General features: G+C 32.9%; 1 protein-coding gene across 1 annotated transcript in view; it reads left to right on the top strand.

Moving 5' to 3' along the window:
- LOC143052017 (uncharacterized) overlaps positions 1–21,135 on the top strand; it is a 45,923-nt gene extending 24,788 nt beyond the window's left edge. Inside the window, exons 8-13 of the mRNA XM_076224992.1 lie at positions 9,521–9,596; positions 10,105–10,362; positions 11,401–11,847; positions 13,948–14,087; positions 18,699–19,182; positions 19,969–21,135. Of these exons, the coding sequence (XP_076081107.1) occupies positions 9,521–9,596; positions 10,105–10,362; positions 11,401–11,847; positions 13,948–14,087; positions 18,699–19,182; positions 19,969–20,036 (1,473 nt within the window). The 3' untranslated portion in view covers positions 20,037–21,135. The remainder of the gene's footprint in view (positions 1–9,520; positions 9,597–10,104; positions 10,363–11,400; positions 11,848–13,947; positions 14,088–18,698; positions 19,183–19,968) is intronic.
- Positions 21,136–21,639: the final 504 nt, after the last annotated feature.

Here is a 21,639-nt window from a genome sequence, read left to right as displayed (position 1 = left end):
TTATTTAAATTCCATCTTTCTAACTGGGCCCGTATGCAAAATGGCTTGTGTACTCAAGTTAAGATAAAATGTTTCGAACGGACTTAGATTTTTCTACACTTTCAACGATGAGTTACGTTACAAAACGGAACCTTGCTTCAGTATAAGAATGTTTAGTAATATAACCAAAAGTGGACAATGCTTTCAAAAGGGGGTTTTGATCCATGAGAAAGCCACATTTTATTTTAAATTTGTTCTGTAATTTCATTTACCGTTTTCAAAAGGCATCAATTGAATGGAAAATTTTACGACTTTGTAGAGATTTCTCAATCGGTTTTAAATATAACATGGTTGAAACAAAACTTTAAGGTTTTTTTTATGTTTTATTTTTTGCAAAATCATATATGTTTATTAATTTTCAAATGAAACCGTTTGTTTTTGTTTACCAAGTTAACTTGTACATGTATGTGTTTATTTGACTTTAATAAACTGTTACATCTATCACCATCGCTCATCACCGTGACACGACTCTTTAAAGATCAAACGAAAAATCAACACGCTAATTTGTAAAGAATAAAATCGTCGGTCGTGGATAAATAATACCATGTAACGGCGCGTCATGATAATGGGAAATTGACCTCATCGCACACTGAATTATGGCTGAGAAAGGTACTACTAACGTTTTGTTTTCTATTTTTAAGCATTTTTCTCCTTTAGAAAATGTGTCTATAAAACTATACAAAAAATTGTTCGCATCACTTGTTAAACCTATTCTCATGTATCATTCTGAATTTTGGTATATGGGTTTTTATGAAAAAATAATAAAAGCTGAAAGACAAGCACAAATTAAAGACAGAACTAGCTCAGTATCCCATAGATGTCTTTATTAAAGTCAATCATTGAAGTATTTAGCAAGAATTTCTAGTGATGAAAATAACAATTTATTATATGATGCTTACTGTTTATCTAAATGCTTAGCACAAACGGTATATTTTCATGGTTTTCATATTCAGAAAATATAGCTCATGCAAATAAATAAGACATAAATAAAATACAGGATATTAGCTATAAACAAGAGAAGAGTTCATTCTCAAAAAATATAAAAAAGAAATAAAACATAGCTTTGGAAATATTTTCTTTGAAAAATTAAAATTAACTAATGACACCGGTAAAATAAAGACAAAATATGAAATAGACAAATACATTTCTAAAAATAGTTTTGAAAATAGAAAATTAATATGTAAAATGCGAGTAAGCCGACCATTTCTTGGAAATAGAGAGGGGTAGATATAAAAGAATTCAAAGAGAAAATAGAATATTTTAACATTGTAATATAAATGCGGTTGAAGATGAAACCCACTTTTTTGCTCACCTCATCACTTGGCGTCCGTCGTCCGGCGTCCGGCGTCCGTCGTCGTTAACTTTTACAAAAATCTTCTCCTCTGAAACTACCGGGCCAAATTAAACTAAACTTGGCCACAATCATCATTTGGGTATCTAGTTTAAAAAATGTGTGGCGTGAGCTGGCCAACCAACCAAGATGGCCGCCATGGCTAAAATAAGAATATAGGGGTAAAATGCAGTTTTTGGCTTATAACTCAAAAACCAAAGCATTTAGAGCAAATCTGTTATGGGGTAAAATTGTTTATCAAGTCAAGATCAATCTGCCCTGAAATTTTGAGATGAATCGGACAACCCGTTGATAGGTTGAATGCCCCTGAATTAGTAATTTTAAGGAAATTTTACTGTTTTTGGTTATTATCTTGAATATTATTAGGCCAACTAAAATTAATTATTAGATTTTCATCCAAATTTTTGAAAACAATGGGGCGGGTAGGAGGATTTAATTTTTTTAATTTTTATTTCTTTTGAAACCCTCTTGTGACGTGTTCTTCAAATATTCAAGAGTAATAATAAGTTTATATTATGTATCTACATATAAGGAATGGTACATAATATTTCAAATCTTAACATGAATAAAAATCTCTAATTGGCAACCACTGTTCTACATGTAATAGCTGCTTTAGAAGCCTAAACAGCAAAAACATAAAAGGAGAATACTCCCCTCAGTTAGACTATCTTCACCAAATTTAGTGTCTTTTTAAGCGACCATTTTTTTGTCTCCATAAAATGAAACAATTATGCAACTAAAGAATTACGAGTTCAGAATAAAATGAAACTGTTTTGAAAACGAAGGTGCTTGTATGATTAATATGTAAAACATGAACTTAACCAAAACAGAGAAGATGTTTAATGGCTCTATTAAGGTGGTACCTAACACTACAGGGAGATAACTCTGTAAAGTCAGCTAAACGTTTTAATTACGTTGTGTTGTAAAAGCAATATTAAGCTTCTCAATGATCAAAATTGGCGTTTATCAAATTGCTATATAACCAGTGTAATTTTTCTGACAAAACGATTGGTTCAAATTTTTTTAAATTTTTATATTTTTGTTAAAAAATTTTGTTACAAAATTTTGTGAAAATTAAACGAGCCAATTTAATTTTAGTGAAAGTGTTGGGTACCACCTTAAGGTTATTGGGACAGAAGGTGTTTGTGCTGTTTGTCATTAAAAAAGCCATGGGTAAATCTAAGTGTATGTTTGCCGACTTTTTGAACTCAATTGTAATGTCATTAATCTAGTTCGTGCTTGCGTCATTTTAATTATACAGTTATGGTTTTGTACGAATGTGTTCCACGATTCGAGCTCTTTGGGTATAATTCATAGTCCACAATTCCTGCCACAAAGTCATTTTATCAATAAAAAAATCCACGGTTTTCTTAATCACAGAAATTTGTGTCATACCGCGATTTGCCATCTTGGACACAGCGTATAACTTGTAACCCGATTATTTCATGCCCTTCTTGAAATCAATCTCTGTTCTCGGTAGACGATTTTGTCATTGAGAGCTGCAGAATCTTTTTTAATTACTCAAAGTAATACGAAAACCGAAAATTGAAACAGGAAGTCTGAAAGGAAACAAAATTTATGACGGTTACCGGAAACGGAAATGAACTAATCCGGAAATCGTAAATTTTTCAAAATAAAAAAAATCGAGGCGGGACGATTTCAGAGGGGCGGGCGGGCGGGGATGAAAATCTATCAATTAATTTTAATTGGCATTATAGATAGAGATAAACTGTAAACAGCAATAATGTTCAGCAAAGTAAGATTTACAAATAAGTCAACATGACCAAAATGGTCAGTTGACCCCTTTAGGAGTTATTGCCCTGTATAGTCAATTTTTAACCATTTTTCGTAAATCTTAGACATCTTTTACAAAAATCTTCTCCTCTGAAACTACTGGGCCAAATTAATCCAAACTTTGCCACAATCATCTTTGGGGTATCTAGTTTAAAAAATGTGTCCGCTGACCCCGCCATCCAACCAAGATGGCCACCATGGCTAAAAATAGAACATGGGGTAAAATGCAGTTTTTGGCTTATAACTCAAAACCCAAAGCATTTAGAGCAAATCTGACATGGGGTAAAATTGTTTATCAGGTCAAGATCTATCTGCCCTGAAATTTTCAGATGAATCGGATAACCCGTTGTTGGGTTGCTGGCCCTGAATTAGTAATTTTAAGGAAATTTTGCTCTTTTGGTTATTATCTTGAATATTATTATAGATAGAGATAAACTATAAACAGCAATAATGTTCAGCAAAGTAAGATTTCCAAATAAGTCAACATGACTGAAATGGTCAGTTGACCCCTTTAGGAGTAATTGCCCTTTATAGTCAATTTTTAACCATTTTTCGTAAATCTTAGTAATATTTTACAAAAATCTTCTCCTCTGAAACTACTGGGCCAAATTAATCCAAACTTGGCCACAATCATCTTTTGGGTTAGTAGTTTGAAAAATGTGTCCGGTGACCCGGCCATCAAACCAAGATGGCCGCCATGGCTAAAAATTGAACATGGGGTAAAATGCAGTTTTTGGCTTATAACTCAAAACCCGGAGCATTTAGAGCAAATCTGACATGGGGTAAAATTGTTAATCAGGTCAAAATTTATCTGCATTGAAATTTTTTAATGAATCGAACAACCCGTTGTTGGGTTGCTGACCCTGAATTGTTAGTTTTAAGGAAATTTTGCTGTTTTTGGTCATTATCTTGAATATTATTATTGATAGAGATAAAATGTAAACGACAATAATGTTCAACAAAGTAAGATTTACAAATAAGTCAACATGACCGAAATGGTCAATTGACCCCCTTAGGAGTTATTGTTCTTTATAGTCAATTTTTAACAATTTTCATAAAATTTGTAAATTTTTACTAACATTTTCCACTGAAACCAATGGGCCAAGTTCATTATAGATAGAGATAATTTTAAGCAGCATGAAAGTTCAGTAAAGTAAGATGTACAAACACATCACCATCACCAAAACACAATTTTGTCATGAATCCATCTGCTTTCTTTAATATTCACATAGACCAAGGTGAGCGACACAGGCTCTTTAGAGCCTCTAGTTTTGTTTTCTCCAAAAATAACCCAAATTGAATAGTCACAAAAATGGATGACAAATGTGACTATGCATGATACCTATAGGACACAAAGGCATGATAATCAATTTATTGTGAGAGGAAGAGAAGCGACACAAAGAATGAGGTCTTCTTATTTGATGTAAAAATACATTATAATATGAAAAAAGACACCATATGGGATATATTTCATCATTTCGGATACGCGTAGCTTACCTATTTCTACATCTATTACTGTGTCTGCAACGTCAAAAGTCGCCCGCCATTAAACATTTTGATCCAGATAAGGTAAATAACTCCTGCACTATTTTTTTATTCAGTTTTGCGGGAAAATCACCTTAATGTTGCAGCGTATTAATCTAAACAAATCCGTGGTTACAATGTATGATTTTAAACTATGTTTTTTTTTAAAAGCAAACTACGGATTTCCCATATTGACTTAGTTATATCAAATGTTTTAATTTCCATACAAAAAAACAATTCTCTAAAGTATTACCCCAGTGAGAAAAACCAAAATACCAAAGTACAGATATTCACTTCGTTTAATCAATTGTTTTAATTTCAATACCAACAAAAAATCTCTTTAAAATGTCAAAAGATATTAAACAGATAAATATCAACCTGAAATATTCTTATAAATTTTGAGAATCTTTATTGTATATTAGAGGAATAATTGTGACTGTATAATAAATATCTATAGTTTAATTACGTCGTTTGGTTGCTGTCTCGTTAAAAGGACCAATAATGGTTTTCAAGGTGGGACGTGGTTAAATTTAATAGTTGCAATTTGTATTTAGAAAATTATGTTTCTCTATAAAAAAAAAAGCAATGAAAGAAAACTATAGATATCAACTTTACAGAGTTTCTTAATGAAATGCCAGTATATAATTGCAAATCGGGATGCATATCTTTCTTCTGTTTAATTTGTGTCGCTTTGTTTTTGTCTAATTGACGTAAGAAGCTTATCTCCAATTGATTTTGTTGCATTCAAGTACATATTGTAAAAGACAGAGTACGTTAAAAAAAATCCCTTTACATAATTACAAAGATTTCAGTTGTGAGGATTACAAATTTTGCATGACTAACTACTCTATAGACTAACATGATATCTGTGTTATTTTTCTTTATTGTTTTACTCTGAAGTATATACAATTCAATCAATTAAAAACAAATGTAAGATATGATCAGAACGTTCAAACTTGAGATGCATCAGTGCTCTAAAATGATCTTAAGTCCATCCCAAAATCTGTCTTATAGTGTGTCTTCAAACGAAAGGATACTTCTGAGAACACCACGCCTGGTTATGACAAACTGAAAATGTTTGGGGACATATTTTAGATTTTTAAAACGTTCCAAAAAAAACCCAAAAACTTATGCAACCATTTCCAGAAGTTCAAATGTTCTTATTATACAATTTAAGCTTGAAATACATTTTGATCGATTTTAAGTGTTATTCTTTTCCCCAAGCTAAGAGCTATCGCGAAAAACTATCATTTCTTTTAAGAAAATGAAACGAGTGAAATTAAGCTTATAATAAAGGCAGTGTCTGCGTCATGCGGGTACGCGTGGCATAATTGGACTTCTTAGGGTACGCGTAACCGCCAAATATTCATATATTATTGGATAGAGATAATTGTGTATTAAACTGGTAAATTATCAAAATAAGTGAAACAAAAATATAATTCACAGAGATTTTGAGATATGAGATGTCAACATTTTGACTTTAAAAACAATCAGTAATCCGATTTCATTTTTACTACATCCCTAATACGCTTTTGTAGAAAAGATCCTGGCTAGTTTTTGTCGAGCCTGCAACTTTTGTTGCAGAAAGCTCGACATAGGGATAGTGATCCGGTGGAGGCAGCTACGGCGTTAGCTCACTTCTTTAAAGCTTCATATTTTAGAAGGTGGAAGACCTGGATGCTTCAAACTTTGTATATAAATGTTTCATGTTACGAAGTTTCCGTCAGTCACATGTCCAATGTTCTTGACCTCATTTTCATGGTTCAGTGACCACTTGAAAAAAAAGTTCAGATTTTTTGTAATGTTGAATTCTCTCTTATTATAAGTAATAGGATAAATATATCTGATATGTGCGTACCTTGCAGGGTCCTCATGTCTGTCAGACAGTTTTCACTTGACCTCGACCTCATTTCATGGATCAGTGAACAAGGTTAAGTTTTGGTGGTCAAGTCCATATCTCAGATACTATAAGCAATAGGGCTAGTATATTCGGTGTATGGAAGGACTGTAAGGTGTACATGTCCAACTAGCAGGTGTCATCTGACCTTGACCTCATTTTCATGGTTCAGTGGTTATAGTTAGATTTTTGTGTTTTGGTCTGTTTTTCTCATACTATATGCAATAGGTCTACTATATTTGTTGTATGGAATGATTGTAAGGTGTACATGTCTAGCGGGCAGATGTCATGTGACCTTGACCTCATTTGCATGGTTCAGTGGTCAAAGTTAAGTTTTTGAGTTTTGGTCTTTTTATCTAATACTATATCCCATAGGTCAACTATATTTGATGTATGGAAATATTTTATGATCTTTATGTCCGTCGTGCAGGTTTTATTTGACCGTGACCTCATTTTCACAGTTCATTGCACAGTGTTAAGTTTTTGTGTTTTGGTCTATTTTTCTTATACTATAAGTAATAGGTCAACTATATATGTTGTATAGAAGCATTGTTAGCTGTACATGTCTGCCTGGCATGGTTCATCTGACCTTGATCTCATTTTCAAGGTTCATTGGTCTTTGTTTAGTTATCTTGGTATATGTTAAGTTTATGTGACAGTTGTAATAAATCATAGCTTTATACTTAGGACTATCAACATAATATCAATGATTAGTATCGAAGTCGAGACATTTCAGTGTGTGCACTCTTGTTGAATATTTTTCTTTAAATATTAACTATAATTATAGATTATTTATGCATATATATAACAAATTATTTATTCAAATAGATTAGTTCATCATATATAACCGTGACTTAATTTTCCTTTTAAATTCTAAATATAAAGACCTGAAACGGAATTAGCAAGCAATTATTCCGGCGTTCTAAATGAATATATAATTATTAATTTGTTGTTGGTCCAGAGGTTGTTGGTCCAGATGTGGAACTTGTTGTCGGTCCAGAAATTGTTGGTCTAGAGGTGGAATTTGTTGTCCGCCCTCAGGTTGTTCGTCTAGAGGTGGAATTTGTTATCGGCCCTGAGGTTGTTGGTCTAGAGGTGAAATTTGTTGGTCCTGGGGATACGGTAGTTGGTCCCAGTATTGATGATTGTGATGTAGTTGGAGGCATTGCCCTTGACAAACTTTGGCAAGTTTAAATATAATAAATTTGTATTTAGATTGTTTTTTTTACAATGCCATCAATAAACAGATTATATATCCGTTCATTATGTGTTATTGCGAACCACAGAGTTGTCTGCTCTTGACCAAGGTATTTAAACTTTTGTAAGTTTACCTGTCCCATTGTCATCACAATCCAGTCACGTCTCAGTCATTACAGCTGAACGGACGTGCTGGGCCAGCTCTCCTTTACCCGCTATCTTCGATGAGGGTTTACAGTTAGATATTAACGACTTACTACTTAAGATGACAGAAACCGATCCATGCCGTACAGATAGACGTAGTAGTTGGCGTACCCGCGTTAACATGCACTCCAAAACCATTGTATTATGGGGAGTGTTATGCCGATTAACGTCTGAGGGCTGTATCCTAGGCTGTTGGGTGATACGACCTTCATTTCACTGCCTCACGGCTTTGGTCCTGATAATGCTTCCTGTCATCTTTCGAACTACGTCCGAGATCATCTACCAGTATTCCATCATCGAGGCTAGCGGGCTGCCAAGCTGACCAAACTGGCCCTGAAAGCAGTCGTTAGTGAAGAATAAACAACAAAATAGTCAAAAACCAAAAACAACTCACCAAAACCAAGATGGAGGCCTACATATTACGACCTTCACTACTTGTTCCTGACCAATGGCATCAAAATATGATAAAGCTCACCAAACGCCTTCGGGCACCGAGCCGACCGTGCGAGGGCTGTATAGCAGTCAAGGTCGTTAAACACCACCACATATACTGTCCCATTGAATCAATACAATAGCAATTGTTCTATGTGTAGTTTATTCATTTGAGACCTTTAAATTTCTTCTTGGAGAAATCTATCGCTCATTGATTAATTTACCTGACCAAAAAAATATCCTCTTTTTTGGTTGAAATACATGTATAAACTGCATATGATACAGTATTTATTCAATATCAATAATATATTTTCAATCTGTACATTATAAACACTGATTCAATTATAAAAAAGTTTATTTCGGATTTCCAATAAGTTAAAGGAAGATTTGCATTCAGTACAGCTTTCATTGGTTGGGCTGTATATTTCAGTCATCAGACAATTCAATGCAATTACACCAAACCAGTCATATAAAATGTATAGGCCTAAAGTCTGTCAAAGGAGGTTATAAATGATTTGTGACAATGCAAATAATAGATTTTAGAATAAAAATGAATATCGTTAACCAATGAATTCAAAATACTAATATCTATTCAATTTCACAAATAGGTACTGAATAAACGTCATGTAAATCATGAAATAAAGAAACATGAAATTTATAGTTTTAAACAAGGGAAATAACAATGAACATTCTGAAACTGATTATACTAGTAAGGGAGACAACTACATGTGCACTTTCATATTTAGTCAACGTGCATCACTATGCATTATCTATAAATTATGTGGCGAAGAGACATGATTTTGTTCAATACAATGACTGTACCTATTATAACAAATAGATGCAAACAACAGAATCAAAGGTAGAACTAAGCAAAGAATTACGGTATATTCAAGATAATTGTCTGTGTCTAGTCAAAATAAGTTGTGATTGCATTGCGCATTTCAACTTCCTGTAAAATATAGAGTTATTGTCCTTTAAATCTACTGGCAGATAGAAAGGCTATTAACATATATATGTATTAAAACTATTTGACAAGTTTTCACATGGGGAAGGATAGTTTATGGCATATTTTTCTTTTGTAGACTGTCATGTCAAAGACATCCCCAGAAGTAACTCCTGACACCCATTTACAGGAACCTGCAGCACCAGTAGTTGAAGGTAATTATCTAATGTTAATTATTCAGATACCGGCTGAAATGATTTATAATTACTTGTTTCTAATATACGGGAACCTTGATATCTGTTTATAATGTCATAATGAAAAATGATGAAAAAACCCAACAAATTGATGAGAAAAGTGAAGTAGGCTATTGATGAAGATTGATTGATTACAGATCACCAGGATCACATTAACTTTAACATCATTCTCATCTAATTTATTCTTTCCTCAACGTGCTGAATATATTTTGGATATCCCTTTCTTACTAGTTCCTCTCACAAGGCATGTGACGTCAAAATCATTCTTACTAGTTGCTGTCACAAGGTATGTGACGTCAACATAATCATAAAGGCAACAGTAGGATACCGCTGTTCGAAATTCATAAATCGATTGAGAAGGCCCTAATATGAACTGTATGTCTCGGACCTTATATGTATAAATCAGTAGACGAGTATTACCTCTTACTAATGACGTTTTAGTATAAACATTTATTTATTTACATTTCAGACAGCAAAATACCAGAACAAATAAAAAAGATGGATCATGAGTCGATTGCAATTTATCTGAACGCCCTTGAATCGGGTTCAGAAAGAAGACGGGATATAAATTTAATAATTGTTGGAAAAAAATCTGTTGGAAAGACTTCCTTAGTACGAAGATTGTTCGGGGAGGAGTTACCGAGCGTTAAAAGCACAAATGGTATAGAAATTCATCGGCGGAGATGTCGAATAAATCTAAGTAACTGGGAATGGAATAAAGTGTTAGGTAAATATGCGATGTTTTGCTCACTCTCGTTTTACATGTTTTATTTATTGCAAAGTTATCATAGAAAAACTAAAACATAGTAAACATAATTATAATTTTTTTTAAAGTTCTGTGTATGCTGTTTTTATGTATTTACTCTTTTTTTTATTTTTCAATTCTTGGAAACACATTTTTGCTAGATCCTAGTATGAACCGTATGTCCCAGACCTAATATGAATATTTAATATTTAATTAATGGAATTAAAGATAGGCATGTTGGATGTAATTTAAATTAAAATAAAGACTAATGATCTCTACTACATTATCACAAAATATTTTTTTTCGCAAAAATGACTATGTTTATGTAAACTTATCCTCGCATCCGTTTTATTATATGTAAAAATGTTTTGTTTTTTTATAATTGTACTGTTTTGCAGTGTACTCTTTTATACTTGAGACTTAAAAAGCTGTGTAATTAGGATTTTTTTAAATACATTTTTAGTGCCTGCATTTCATGACGTTTATATGATCTTCAACGTCTTATTAAAAATTGTTCTCAAGAATACAATCCAATCAGCTCAAAAAATCTAAATGAACATATCTAATCAGATGGATGTCTGAATTGAGTGTTGTATATGGCAATTTAATCCTTTGGCAAATACTTTATGTCTACTGTAATTTCATTATTTCAATTACTGCGATAGTTGTTACTGTAAAGGTTTTATATAGAAATAAAATGTTATTGATATCTATATTTTTTAAATGCAGATACCCTTATTCGTTTGATGTGTTTGAGCTTTGATTTTACCATTTGAATACATACTTTCCGTTTTGAATTTTCCTCAGAGGTCGGTATTTTTGTTAATTTACTTTTTTCTTGATAATGAATGACCTGTTGCCTTAACAGATTATTGTTTATGTGTTTAGTTTCTGAGAAAGGTATGAACGTGGTTTTCTTTATTGTTTCTTTATTGTATAACATATGAAATCGGTGAAGTTTAATCATAACTTCCATAGATTTCTCCTATACTATGAACACTTTTTACTATTTTTTTGTAGATACAAGATTAGTGAAAGAAACAAGTATCAACAATAGAATATTACAGTCAATTGTCAAAGAGTTGCATCAAGATAAAGAAAAATCAAAGCATGACATATTGGAGGTATCTTCATCAGATCAGATATCAACAGATGATAATAAGGGCACAATCACCAAACATATTGAACATGACGAAGAACCTCAACCCAAACGTGCCAAAATGAATTATCAGTTTGCTTATCCGGAGATTACAGAATCGCCGTTGTCTAAACTGGCAAAGGATGAGCTGTTAAGCATAATCGGATCTGCTGTAGACTTACAAGACGAAGACGGCTTTGCAAATTTAACAGTGTGGGATTTCGCTGGTGACATTGAGTATTACAACACACATCAAACGTTTTTGAATTCAGAAGCAATTTTTCTTGTCGTAGCAAATTTACATGACATAGATGACACAGTATCCTACGGTTTGTAAAGTCAATTTGTGCTTCTTTATCAAATTTAAAAATATAATTATATTAAACGTAGATACAAATTATTCTTGATGTTCAGTTCATATAAAAACAATGAAACTAAACATTTAAGACAGCAAATTTTAATACGGTTCTTTTTTGTTAAATGATTTTCATATTTGCTCTAAACAACACTACTTTTTGTGTTTCATTTAATATAGACATTTACTATCTTGACTTCCATCTAGTTCGTGATAAAAGAGATGCCTTCAGCTTCCCAATTGTTCTTTCATTTTCTATGTAGCAACATTATAGCAGTGTCTTCCCATTAAGTATATATCTCCAAATTGATACGATATTCTAGGACTTGTATTTCCTATCATGATGTCCTGATAAGAAGGTTGCTGCTCTTAAAAAAGCTATCAAGCCAAGTGTTAAAGAGGTGCAGTTGAAATTATTCCTTCAAAATTTACAGACGCCATCAATAGTTGGTTTAACGTCATAAAATATCTGTTATAAAGATGACGACGGATATGTTCCAAAAGTCGTAACTACAATCCCGTCCACTTTTGTCTCGTATGTAACCTACTGAATTATACTTATCACCAGGTTTAATACACAAACAACACGACGGGTGCACATGTAGAGTAGAATCTTCCCTGAGTGTATGAAATCAACCCTGATTTTTAGTTGGGTTTTCTGTTGCTCAGTCTTAAGTTCTCTACGTTGTGTTTTGAATATTTTTGATTGTCGTTTTAGTCTTTGGCGTTCTTTGTCATGTCTTTGTCAGTTTATTTTCGTCTTATGATTATAAATGTTCCTTTGGTATCTTTTTCCTCTCTTTTACACGTCAATATATACTTGTAGCTAACCTATTTTATTTCGTGCTTAAAAAAATATCACCACGAATGTTGTTTTCTTCTTATCTCATACAAACATCCTTTGTGTTGTCCGAAGACATTTGATTTCCAAACAATAGCTTACATATTAGTGATTGGATCTTGATGAAATGTTACCACAAGGTTTCATATAAAAAAATGAAGGTTGGGATTGATTTTTGCGGCAATGGTCTGAACTGTTTAGGATAAACGAAACAAAAACAAAACTTTTCTGATACAAATGTATCAGTTGTTCATTTCTTGACCATATTCAATGGGATTTAATTCAAAGTCTAGAACACGGTGGGTTCTTTATTATGCTAAATGTAACCGTATCTTTAGATGGATTTTTTGCCATGTGTTTAAATTGATCCACATTGAGGTCCTATGGGTCCAAATTAAATTTAGTTTGATTTCAACATTTGAATTCAATGGTGTTTTTTTATATGCTTAATCTAACTATGCAGAACTTCATGGTATGTTTGTTTATAATTTTGTAAAAATTAATTTTTAGAAAGCTTTATATATGTGTCAAATATTTTATAAGAATCCAAATTCAGATCTGTATCAAGCTTGCATGAATGAAGTTTCGATTTTCGCCCAAACTGTTTAGGGTTTGACTTCTTCGCTCATATCAAGCTGCGCCTCGCATTGTGTTTTATTAATGTATAGCATTTTGCTTTCTGTACATGGAAAATTTATGGACTCCATCATTAAATTGGCTTTATTACCAGATTATCATAGGCATGTTCCATTTGTAGTTACCACAATATCGTTCTATTTACGTCGACTCTGACATACAAGTGAGACTTTTCGCCGAATTTGTACTTACCATAAACAACAAGACGAGTGCTGAATGTGATATAGGATCTGCGTACCCTTCTTGAGCACCTCGATTCAACCCTGATTTATGCAAGGTTCATTTTGTTCTCTCGATTGTGTTCTATATAATGTTGTGCATATTTTTGATTGTTTATTCTTTGGGTTCTTTTTATCTGCCCGATCGTTATCGCTTTCTTTTTGACTGATGAATGTTGAATCGCCCGTGTGTAACTTTTGCCTCGTTTTAAACACTGATTTAAATAGTTGTATTTTTTACTTGCAATATCATAACGGTCTGCAGGATAAATCATTATATATTTTTTTTTTATTGAATGAAGTAATTATATTCTTAAGAAACATTTCAAGTGCAGTCATCCACCGAAATATTTAAATATTAATTTGTTTTTAATCACAGGCACATTCAATTTCTGGATGGATACAATACATTGTTATGGAAGCATAAACAACAAAACTGAAGCTGTATTGCTCGAAGGAGCTCACAACCTTCTAGATCCACCAGTTATTGCAATTGGTACACACAAGGACAAATTTCAGGTATTTATATCAAAGTAATAGTGGAGTAGACATGTTAATTTAGTCTCTGTTTATAAAAACTTGACAACTGAATTTGCGCCTTTGAAAATATTTATTTTTTATTTTTGGTGTGCTTTTCAAAAATTTGTGTCAGACCATTGAGCTTGTCGTTAAATGAATGTGTTTGTATGATCTTAAAAAATATCATTCCTTAAATGTTATTGTATTTTTTTTTAAACTGACTTAACATAAAATATACATGAACGTATTTGTTTCTAGTTACAATTGCCAAACTAGAGGCTCTCAAGAGCCTGTATCGCTCACCTGCTTCTACTTGGGTTTTAGAAATCATATAAAAATTATATATAAAATTTGGCTAAAAGTCACAAAACTTGGCCAACACCTCATAAGGTAAGGAACATTCATGCTATGTTTGATTTCATTCAATTCAGTGGTTCTTTAGAAGAAGACTTTTGTATGCATTTCCCATAGGGTCCTATGTTAAACTAAGTCCCCCTGATGGCGGCCATCTTGGATGTTGCAATGACAACAAAGTAACAACACTTGGTTAGCAACTCATTAGGAACATTCATGCTATGTTTGATTTCATTCCATTCAGTGGTTCACTAAAAGAAGACATGTATATGTATTTCCCATAGGGTCCTATGTTAAACTAAGTCCCCCACTGGCGGCCATCTTGGATGATGGATCGACTACAAAGTAACAACATTTGTCAGCATCTCATAAGGAACATTTATGCTATGTTTGGTTTCATTCCATTCAGTGGTTCTCTATAAGAAGAAACTTGTATGTATTTCCCATAGGGTCTTATGTTGAACTAAGTCCCCCTGCTGACGGCCATCTTGGATGATGGATCGGCTACAAAGTAACAAAACTAGGTCAGCACTTCATAAGGAACATTCATGCTATGTTTTGTTTTATTTCATTCAGTGGTTCTCTAAAAGAAGTCATTTGTATGCATTTCCCATAGGGTCCTATGTTAAACTAAGTCCCCTTGCTGGCGGCCATCTTGGATGTTTGATCGGCTACAAAGTAACAACACTAGGTCAGCACTTCATAAGGAACATTCAAGCTATGTTTTGTTTTATTTCATTCAGTGGTTCTCTAAAAGAAGTCATTTGTATGCATTTCCCATAGGGTCCTATGTTAAACTAAGTCCCCTTGCTGGCGGCCATCTTGGATGTTTGATCGACTACAAAGTAACAACACTTGGTCAGCACCTCATAAGGACCATCATGCCATGTTTTGTTTCATTCCACTCAGTGGTTCTCTAAAATAAGTCATTTGTATGCATTTCTCATAGGGTCCAATGTTAAACTAAGTCCCCCTGCTGGCGGCCATCTTTGATGTTGGATCGGCTACAAAGTAACAACACTTGGTCAGCACCTCATAAGAAACATTCATGCCATGTTTGGTTTCATTCCATTCAGTGGTTCTCTAGAAGAAGTTCAAAATGTAAAAAAGTTCACGACTACGACAGACGACGATGGACGCCTAGTGATGAATAGAATAAAGAATAAAAAAGTGCTACAATATCAACTCAAACACAAAAAGTCCAAGTTTACAAAATGTTTTTATTGTGTACTCACACTACTTGAAGATGTTATTACTATAACAGTGTATGCAAATAACATGAATAAGGAGATGTGGTATGATTGACAATGAGACAACTGTAGATTTTAAATAAGAAGATGTGGTATGACAATGAGACAACTACCGACCAGATAAAAATGATAATCACTCATACAATGTAGGTAACCGTACAACAACGACAATAATACACACCGTATAGTCCGCGAAATGAAAAATTTGAAACAACAGAAAAACTAATGGCCTTATTTATAGCGATACAATTTATTAAATACTAATTGACAGACATGCTTGAATCAACGACAGCCACTGAATTACAGGCTACTGACGTCGGACAGACACATAGACACATTAAGAATGTTGTGGGGTTAAGCATGTTTGTGAACACGCGACCCTCCCAATTGGATCGGTACGAAGCACAAACCAATCAGCATAAAAACAAAAGACTCAAAGCCGGCTTAAAAACATCCTGGTTGGAAAGCCAGAGTATTTATACATCCGCTCTAGAAAAAAACGACACAGAAAAGTACAGATATGAGAATAGTAATAGTTACAGCCAAAAACATCTTATAAGAAATCATGTACTAAGACTGTTTAGGTTAAATGATAATGAAATAATACAATATCACTGTTTTTGTTTTTGCGAAAGGACGAAGAACAATGCAGAAAACGTCTCGAATCCTACATTGATAAAATCTTTAAAGATTCCAAGCTTCACCTGAGATCAATTCACCTGATCTCCAACACAGAGGATGTGGAAGATGCTTTTGAAAAATTGAGGAATGATATATTTGCCACAGCAAAGAGTACTGCAAATTGGAATCGAGAATATCCTGTTAAATTTATTCAGATGGAAAAAGCCATCAACTCTGAACTTACGATCGGAAAACAAATAATTTCTTTTGAAAGATTAAAAGAACTAGGTGAGAAAATACCACTTCCGATAACTGATAACAAGGAGCTTCATCTCTTTCTCAGGTATCAACATGAAATTGGTAACGTGATATTTTTTGAAGACATTCCGTCATACATCATACTTGATCCCCAATGGTTAGCAAATGCCTTTAAATGCATTGTTACAGCCCAGCAGTTTCAATTTGAATTACCACACTTACAATGGGACAACTTCAAGAAAACAGGAAAGATGGATGCTAAACTATTGGAAGAAATATTCAAGAAACAATCAGCAGACATGATAATTCATAAAGAGCATATACTGGAAGTAATTGAAAAGTTTGACATTATCATCTATCCATTGCTACTGACGGAAAGTGGAAATGTACAAAGGGAGCATAGTTTTTATGTTCCATGCATGCTTCAAACATTAAAAATTAAGGATATTGATGCATTGTTTAACGTCCCAAATGCTAGCAAATCTACATGTTTGTGTTTTGTCTTTAGTTTTTTACCGCCGTATCTAATCAGCAATCTGATTGTCTCTTGTCTACGAGAATATCCTCTAGCAGTGGTAAAGGGCGAGATAGGTCTCTTCAAGGATTGTTGTGTATTCAATATTGGCAGAACTGGCTGTGCAAAATTTGTATTAGCAAAGAGTAGCCATATGATTCAGCTGCAAGTATGGCAATGGGATGAAGTAGATACAGAGATTAACCAAGCTGTTTTAAAAGTTGTCGAAAGAGAAATCAACAGAATTGTCAACACGCGATACAAGTTGAAAACAGTATCTTTCGAGAAAAAATGGAAGTGTGAGACCACCAGTTTCTCCTTTGACACAGGATTTCTTGAATTTGATCAAGTAAATGATGGGGAAAATTATTATTGCGAAGAACATGCGACAGTTCATAAATATAAAGACTATTGGTCTGGTGAAAAATCAAAGGTAATGTCTTTATTTGCTTTAGATTATTTTCATTTAGTGGGCATATATCTGTGACATGATGAAATCCAATTATTGGTAATTTGTATATTTATTCCTTTGATGTGTACTCGTTGCTAATGTCAGTATCAGTGTGGACTGGTTGTGATAAAGACAAAAGTATTGGGTCCATTCGCAATTAATATGCGCGACTGTACAAAGTTGAACAGCATTAAGGATCCAAAATTCCAAGAAGTTGTACGTGTCAAATATGACTAAGGTTTTTTTTAAATGTGTCAAATAAAGGCAACAGTAGTATATAAACTCATCATAGATACCAAGACTAAATTTTATATATACGGCAGACGTGCATTTCGTCTACAAAAGACTCATCAGTGAAGCTCGAATCCAAAAAAGTTAAAAAAAAAAAAAAAAAAAAAAAAAAAAAAAGAAGCCAAATAAAGTATGAAGTTGAAGAGCATTTAGATCCCAAATTCCTAAAAGTGTTGCTAAATACAGCTAAGGTAAATCTATGCCTGAGGTAGAAAAGCCTTAGTATTTCAAAAAAATCAAAATTTTGTAAACAGTTAACTTATAATATAACAATATCAATGATAATTCATGTCAGCACAGAAAGTGCTGACTACTGGGCTTGTGATACCCTCGGGGAAATAAAACTCTACCAGCAGTGGTTGTAAATAAACTCATCATAGATACCAGGACTAAATTTCATATATACCGCTGTTCGAAAGTCATAGATCTATTGAGCGAAAACAGATCCGTGTTACAAACTAAAACTGAGGTAAACACATCAACTATAAGAGGAAACCAACAAAACTTGTTTTACAGGAAATGTATGCAAAACCCGACCAACTTCAAACATTTGCGTAATCCACACTATAACTTATAATTTAAAGCTCACCTAACCGTATTCCGAGCAGAGACATAGTTTTCTTTAATAAACTTGAAAAAAGTCTTATGTGTCTTCTTTTTCTGTTTGTTCAGAAGGATTTGTCCAATTTGTTTGAAATCATAAATGAACTTACGGATAATTAACAGCCAGCCTACAGGCTTCACGCCCACACCTGTCATTTTTTTAAGTGCCTCCTGTTTAAGCATGTTAAGTCTACCTACCTGTTAATAGATGGCAATTATATAGCATAAGTTTGTACCATTACATTGTACATATTTCATTGATATTTTAGGCTTCCCGTAGAATAAGTAGTGATCAACAGAATTACGTCAGAATGTCAATGATAGTTCTAGAGGTATTATCAGGCGTTTTATACGATCGCTTATACATAGATACAAAGACTGGAGAAATACTTGATCGTGATAAGTTGGACATAACAGAAATGTGTAAGAAATATTGTGCTTTAAAAATAAACTTTCCAAGTAAAGGCTTTAGGAAAATAAAACTTGTTGACGAGATTTATCCAAATGAAGATACTATTGGTGATGACATTCAACGGATACGTGTGATCAGAAATGAAATGCAGCATTCTTCTGTCTTTGGATTAGATGACACACGATACCAAACACTAATCACTATAGTTCATGATATGCTAACTAGATTTGACCAGCGTAACAATCCAGCAGGTGAATCCTATGTAAAACGATTAGACGAAATCAGGAAAATGGAATTAGAGACAAGGAGTTTTGAAGAGATAAAAGAACGAATGAAAGCAGGTAACTTAAGTGATATCTTTTTCATGTTTGAAGTACAGGAATAAATCCTAAATATTGAAAGACAGATAACACCACGCCCAAATAGAAATCGATGGAAAAGAGTACAACAGTAAAAAATCACTACACTAAACAGTAAAACCAATGCTTTGAAGCCAACAAAAAAACGTTCCCCTTCGTTCTCGACTATTGACGATTACGATCAGAAAACGTGAATTCAAAAGTTTATTCTGTTTTCATTTCCTTGTTAATAAAGGTAGATAAACTACAACTTTCAATTAACAAGTCTCGTCAGATGATATCATACTTTTCTAAAACTATTAGAAAAATACTTGCTTTTATACAGAAAAGAAAAATAGGAATGCAAGTATGCAAAACCAAATATATCAACCCCAAATTTAGAACACCTAACCCTTTGTTTGCACGATGTGCTTGTTATTTTTGTCACGTTTTGTATAATATATTGGGCAATGAAGAAAGTGTCCATTACAATACCTCCTAATCAAAACAAATGTTCTTAAACAGCTATTAGATATATTTAGACTGAATTGTCAAAGTGAAAACAAATCGATATTTACCACTTGTGTTTTATACCTTGTTGATCTATTGAACTTGAAATGAACAAATCATCTGGATAAAGCGACAACAACTAAGTTAGTCTTCATGTTTAAGTTAAGGTAAACGAATAAAGATATGTTGCTCTAATTAGGTACATTATATTATCTCAGTATCGGATGCAAACACGTTTTGTAAATGATTTTTTGACAGAATTTCTTTTAAATTTTTCAGGATTCCTAGAAAACATGTATGCAGTTTTCGATAGTGTGGTATCTGATGCTTTGAACGATATTTGTTAACTCATTTTTGTATTCACCATTTGTGGTCAATGGGATAAATATTGAATATGTGAAAAATTGGCAAATTAGAAAAATGTAATGAACAACTCAGACTATAATTTACTAATTAAATTGACAAAAAAGTCAATGGTAAACAATAAATATAAACAAGAAGATGTGATTTGAACACTCCATTCGAGTCCCAATGTAATAAAAGTTAACTATAGGTCAAGGTACGAAGCTGCGGCGCACACCAATCAGCAAACTATAAACTCTAGTGTAAAACCAATCATACAGGACGACTGAAGACTTATAACAGAGACACACATATGAACCAAACCAACAAACCACATCCATCGAACAATAGGTTACTGACTTAGGACAAGCGCATACAAATGCAGAATGTGTTTGATATATTATAACTAGTATTTCAAGTTAAAACATAGTTGTTGATCATAAAGTAAAATCATCAATATGTTTTATCATGAAAAGAAAGCTTCGTGTCGAAAGTTGTGAAATCAAGGATCTATGACATAAAATTGCTATAGGAGGCATTTTGAATTTTTTGTATAATTAGATTCTTAATTGTAAGCTAGAGATGTCCATCAGAAACCAAAGATTACGTCAATGCTTCATTTAGGTCTTTATAACAACGTCTAAATTCAACTATGTGAAGATAGTCGAAGATAAATACGTTACACAATGTGTTATTGACCAGACACTATATAAACGTTACACAATGTGTTATTGACCAGACACTATATAAACGGGGTCGTTTGTGGTATTAACCGATTCAGATTTTATCGCTTAAGGTCAAAAGCACACTGTATCTGATTATATTCTCAGTTAATGCAATTTGTGTATCGATTCTGTATACCTATTATTGTTGATTCTGTATACCGATTATTGTTGATTATGTATACCTATTATTATTGATTCTGTATACCTATTATTATTGATTCTGTATACCTATGATTGCTGATTCTGTATACCTATTATTATTGATTCTGTATACCTGTTATTATTGATTCTGTATACCTATTATTATAGATTCTGTATACCTATTATTATTACTTTTACTTTTAACTGTTTATCTTTTTTCTGTTTTGTAATTGTTTCATCATTACATCATTGAAGGCAAAACTGGACTTTCTTATCGCTCTACCAATTAATAGAATTATCCCCAATGCTCTTCAACTTTGTACGTGTTTGGTTTTATAAATATTTTGATATGAGCGTCACTGATGAGTCTAATGTAGACGAAACGCGCGTATGACGTACTAAATTATCCTGGTACCTTTGATAACTAATTATAATAAATTATTGCATCACGTATGCCAAACTTATAAGGTTGGGTTTTTCAATATATGTGTTGTAAAAAAACAAAGCCACACACACATACAAATACAACATATGATATCTAAAAACTTTATTGAAAGTATTTTTAACGGGAAAAAATTTAACAAGATATAAAAGGTGCATATACATGGATTACTCAAAATATTAAAAAACACAATAAACATGTAATGAGTATGTTGCATTGTGAATGTTCAACAAATACCTACACTGGAAAATAACAGGTCAGGGATAATCCGTCATATATGTGTAATTCATGTCTCAGACA

Source organism: Mytilus galloprovincialis, chromosome 11 (genome assembly GCF_965363235.1).
Source record: "Mytilus galloprovincialis chromosome 11, xbMytGall1.hap1.1, whole genome shotgun sequence".
Classification (NCBI taxonomy): Eukaryota; Metazoa; Mollusca; class Bivalvia; order Mytilida; family Mytilidae; genus Mytilus; species Mytilus galloprovincialis.
The sequence above is the reverse complement of the archived record's forward strand: the minus strand, read 5'-3'. Positions and strand labels throughout refer to the sequence as shown.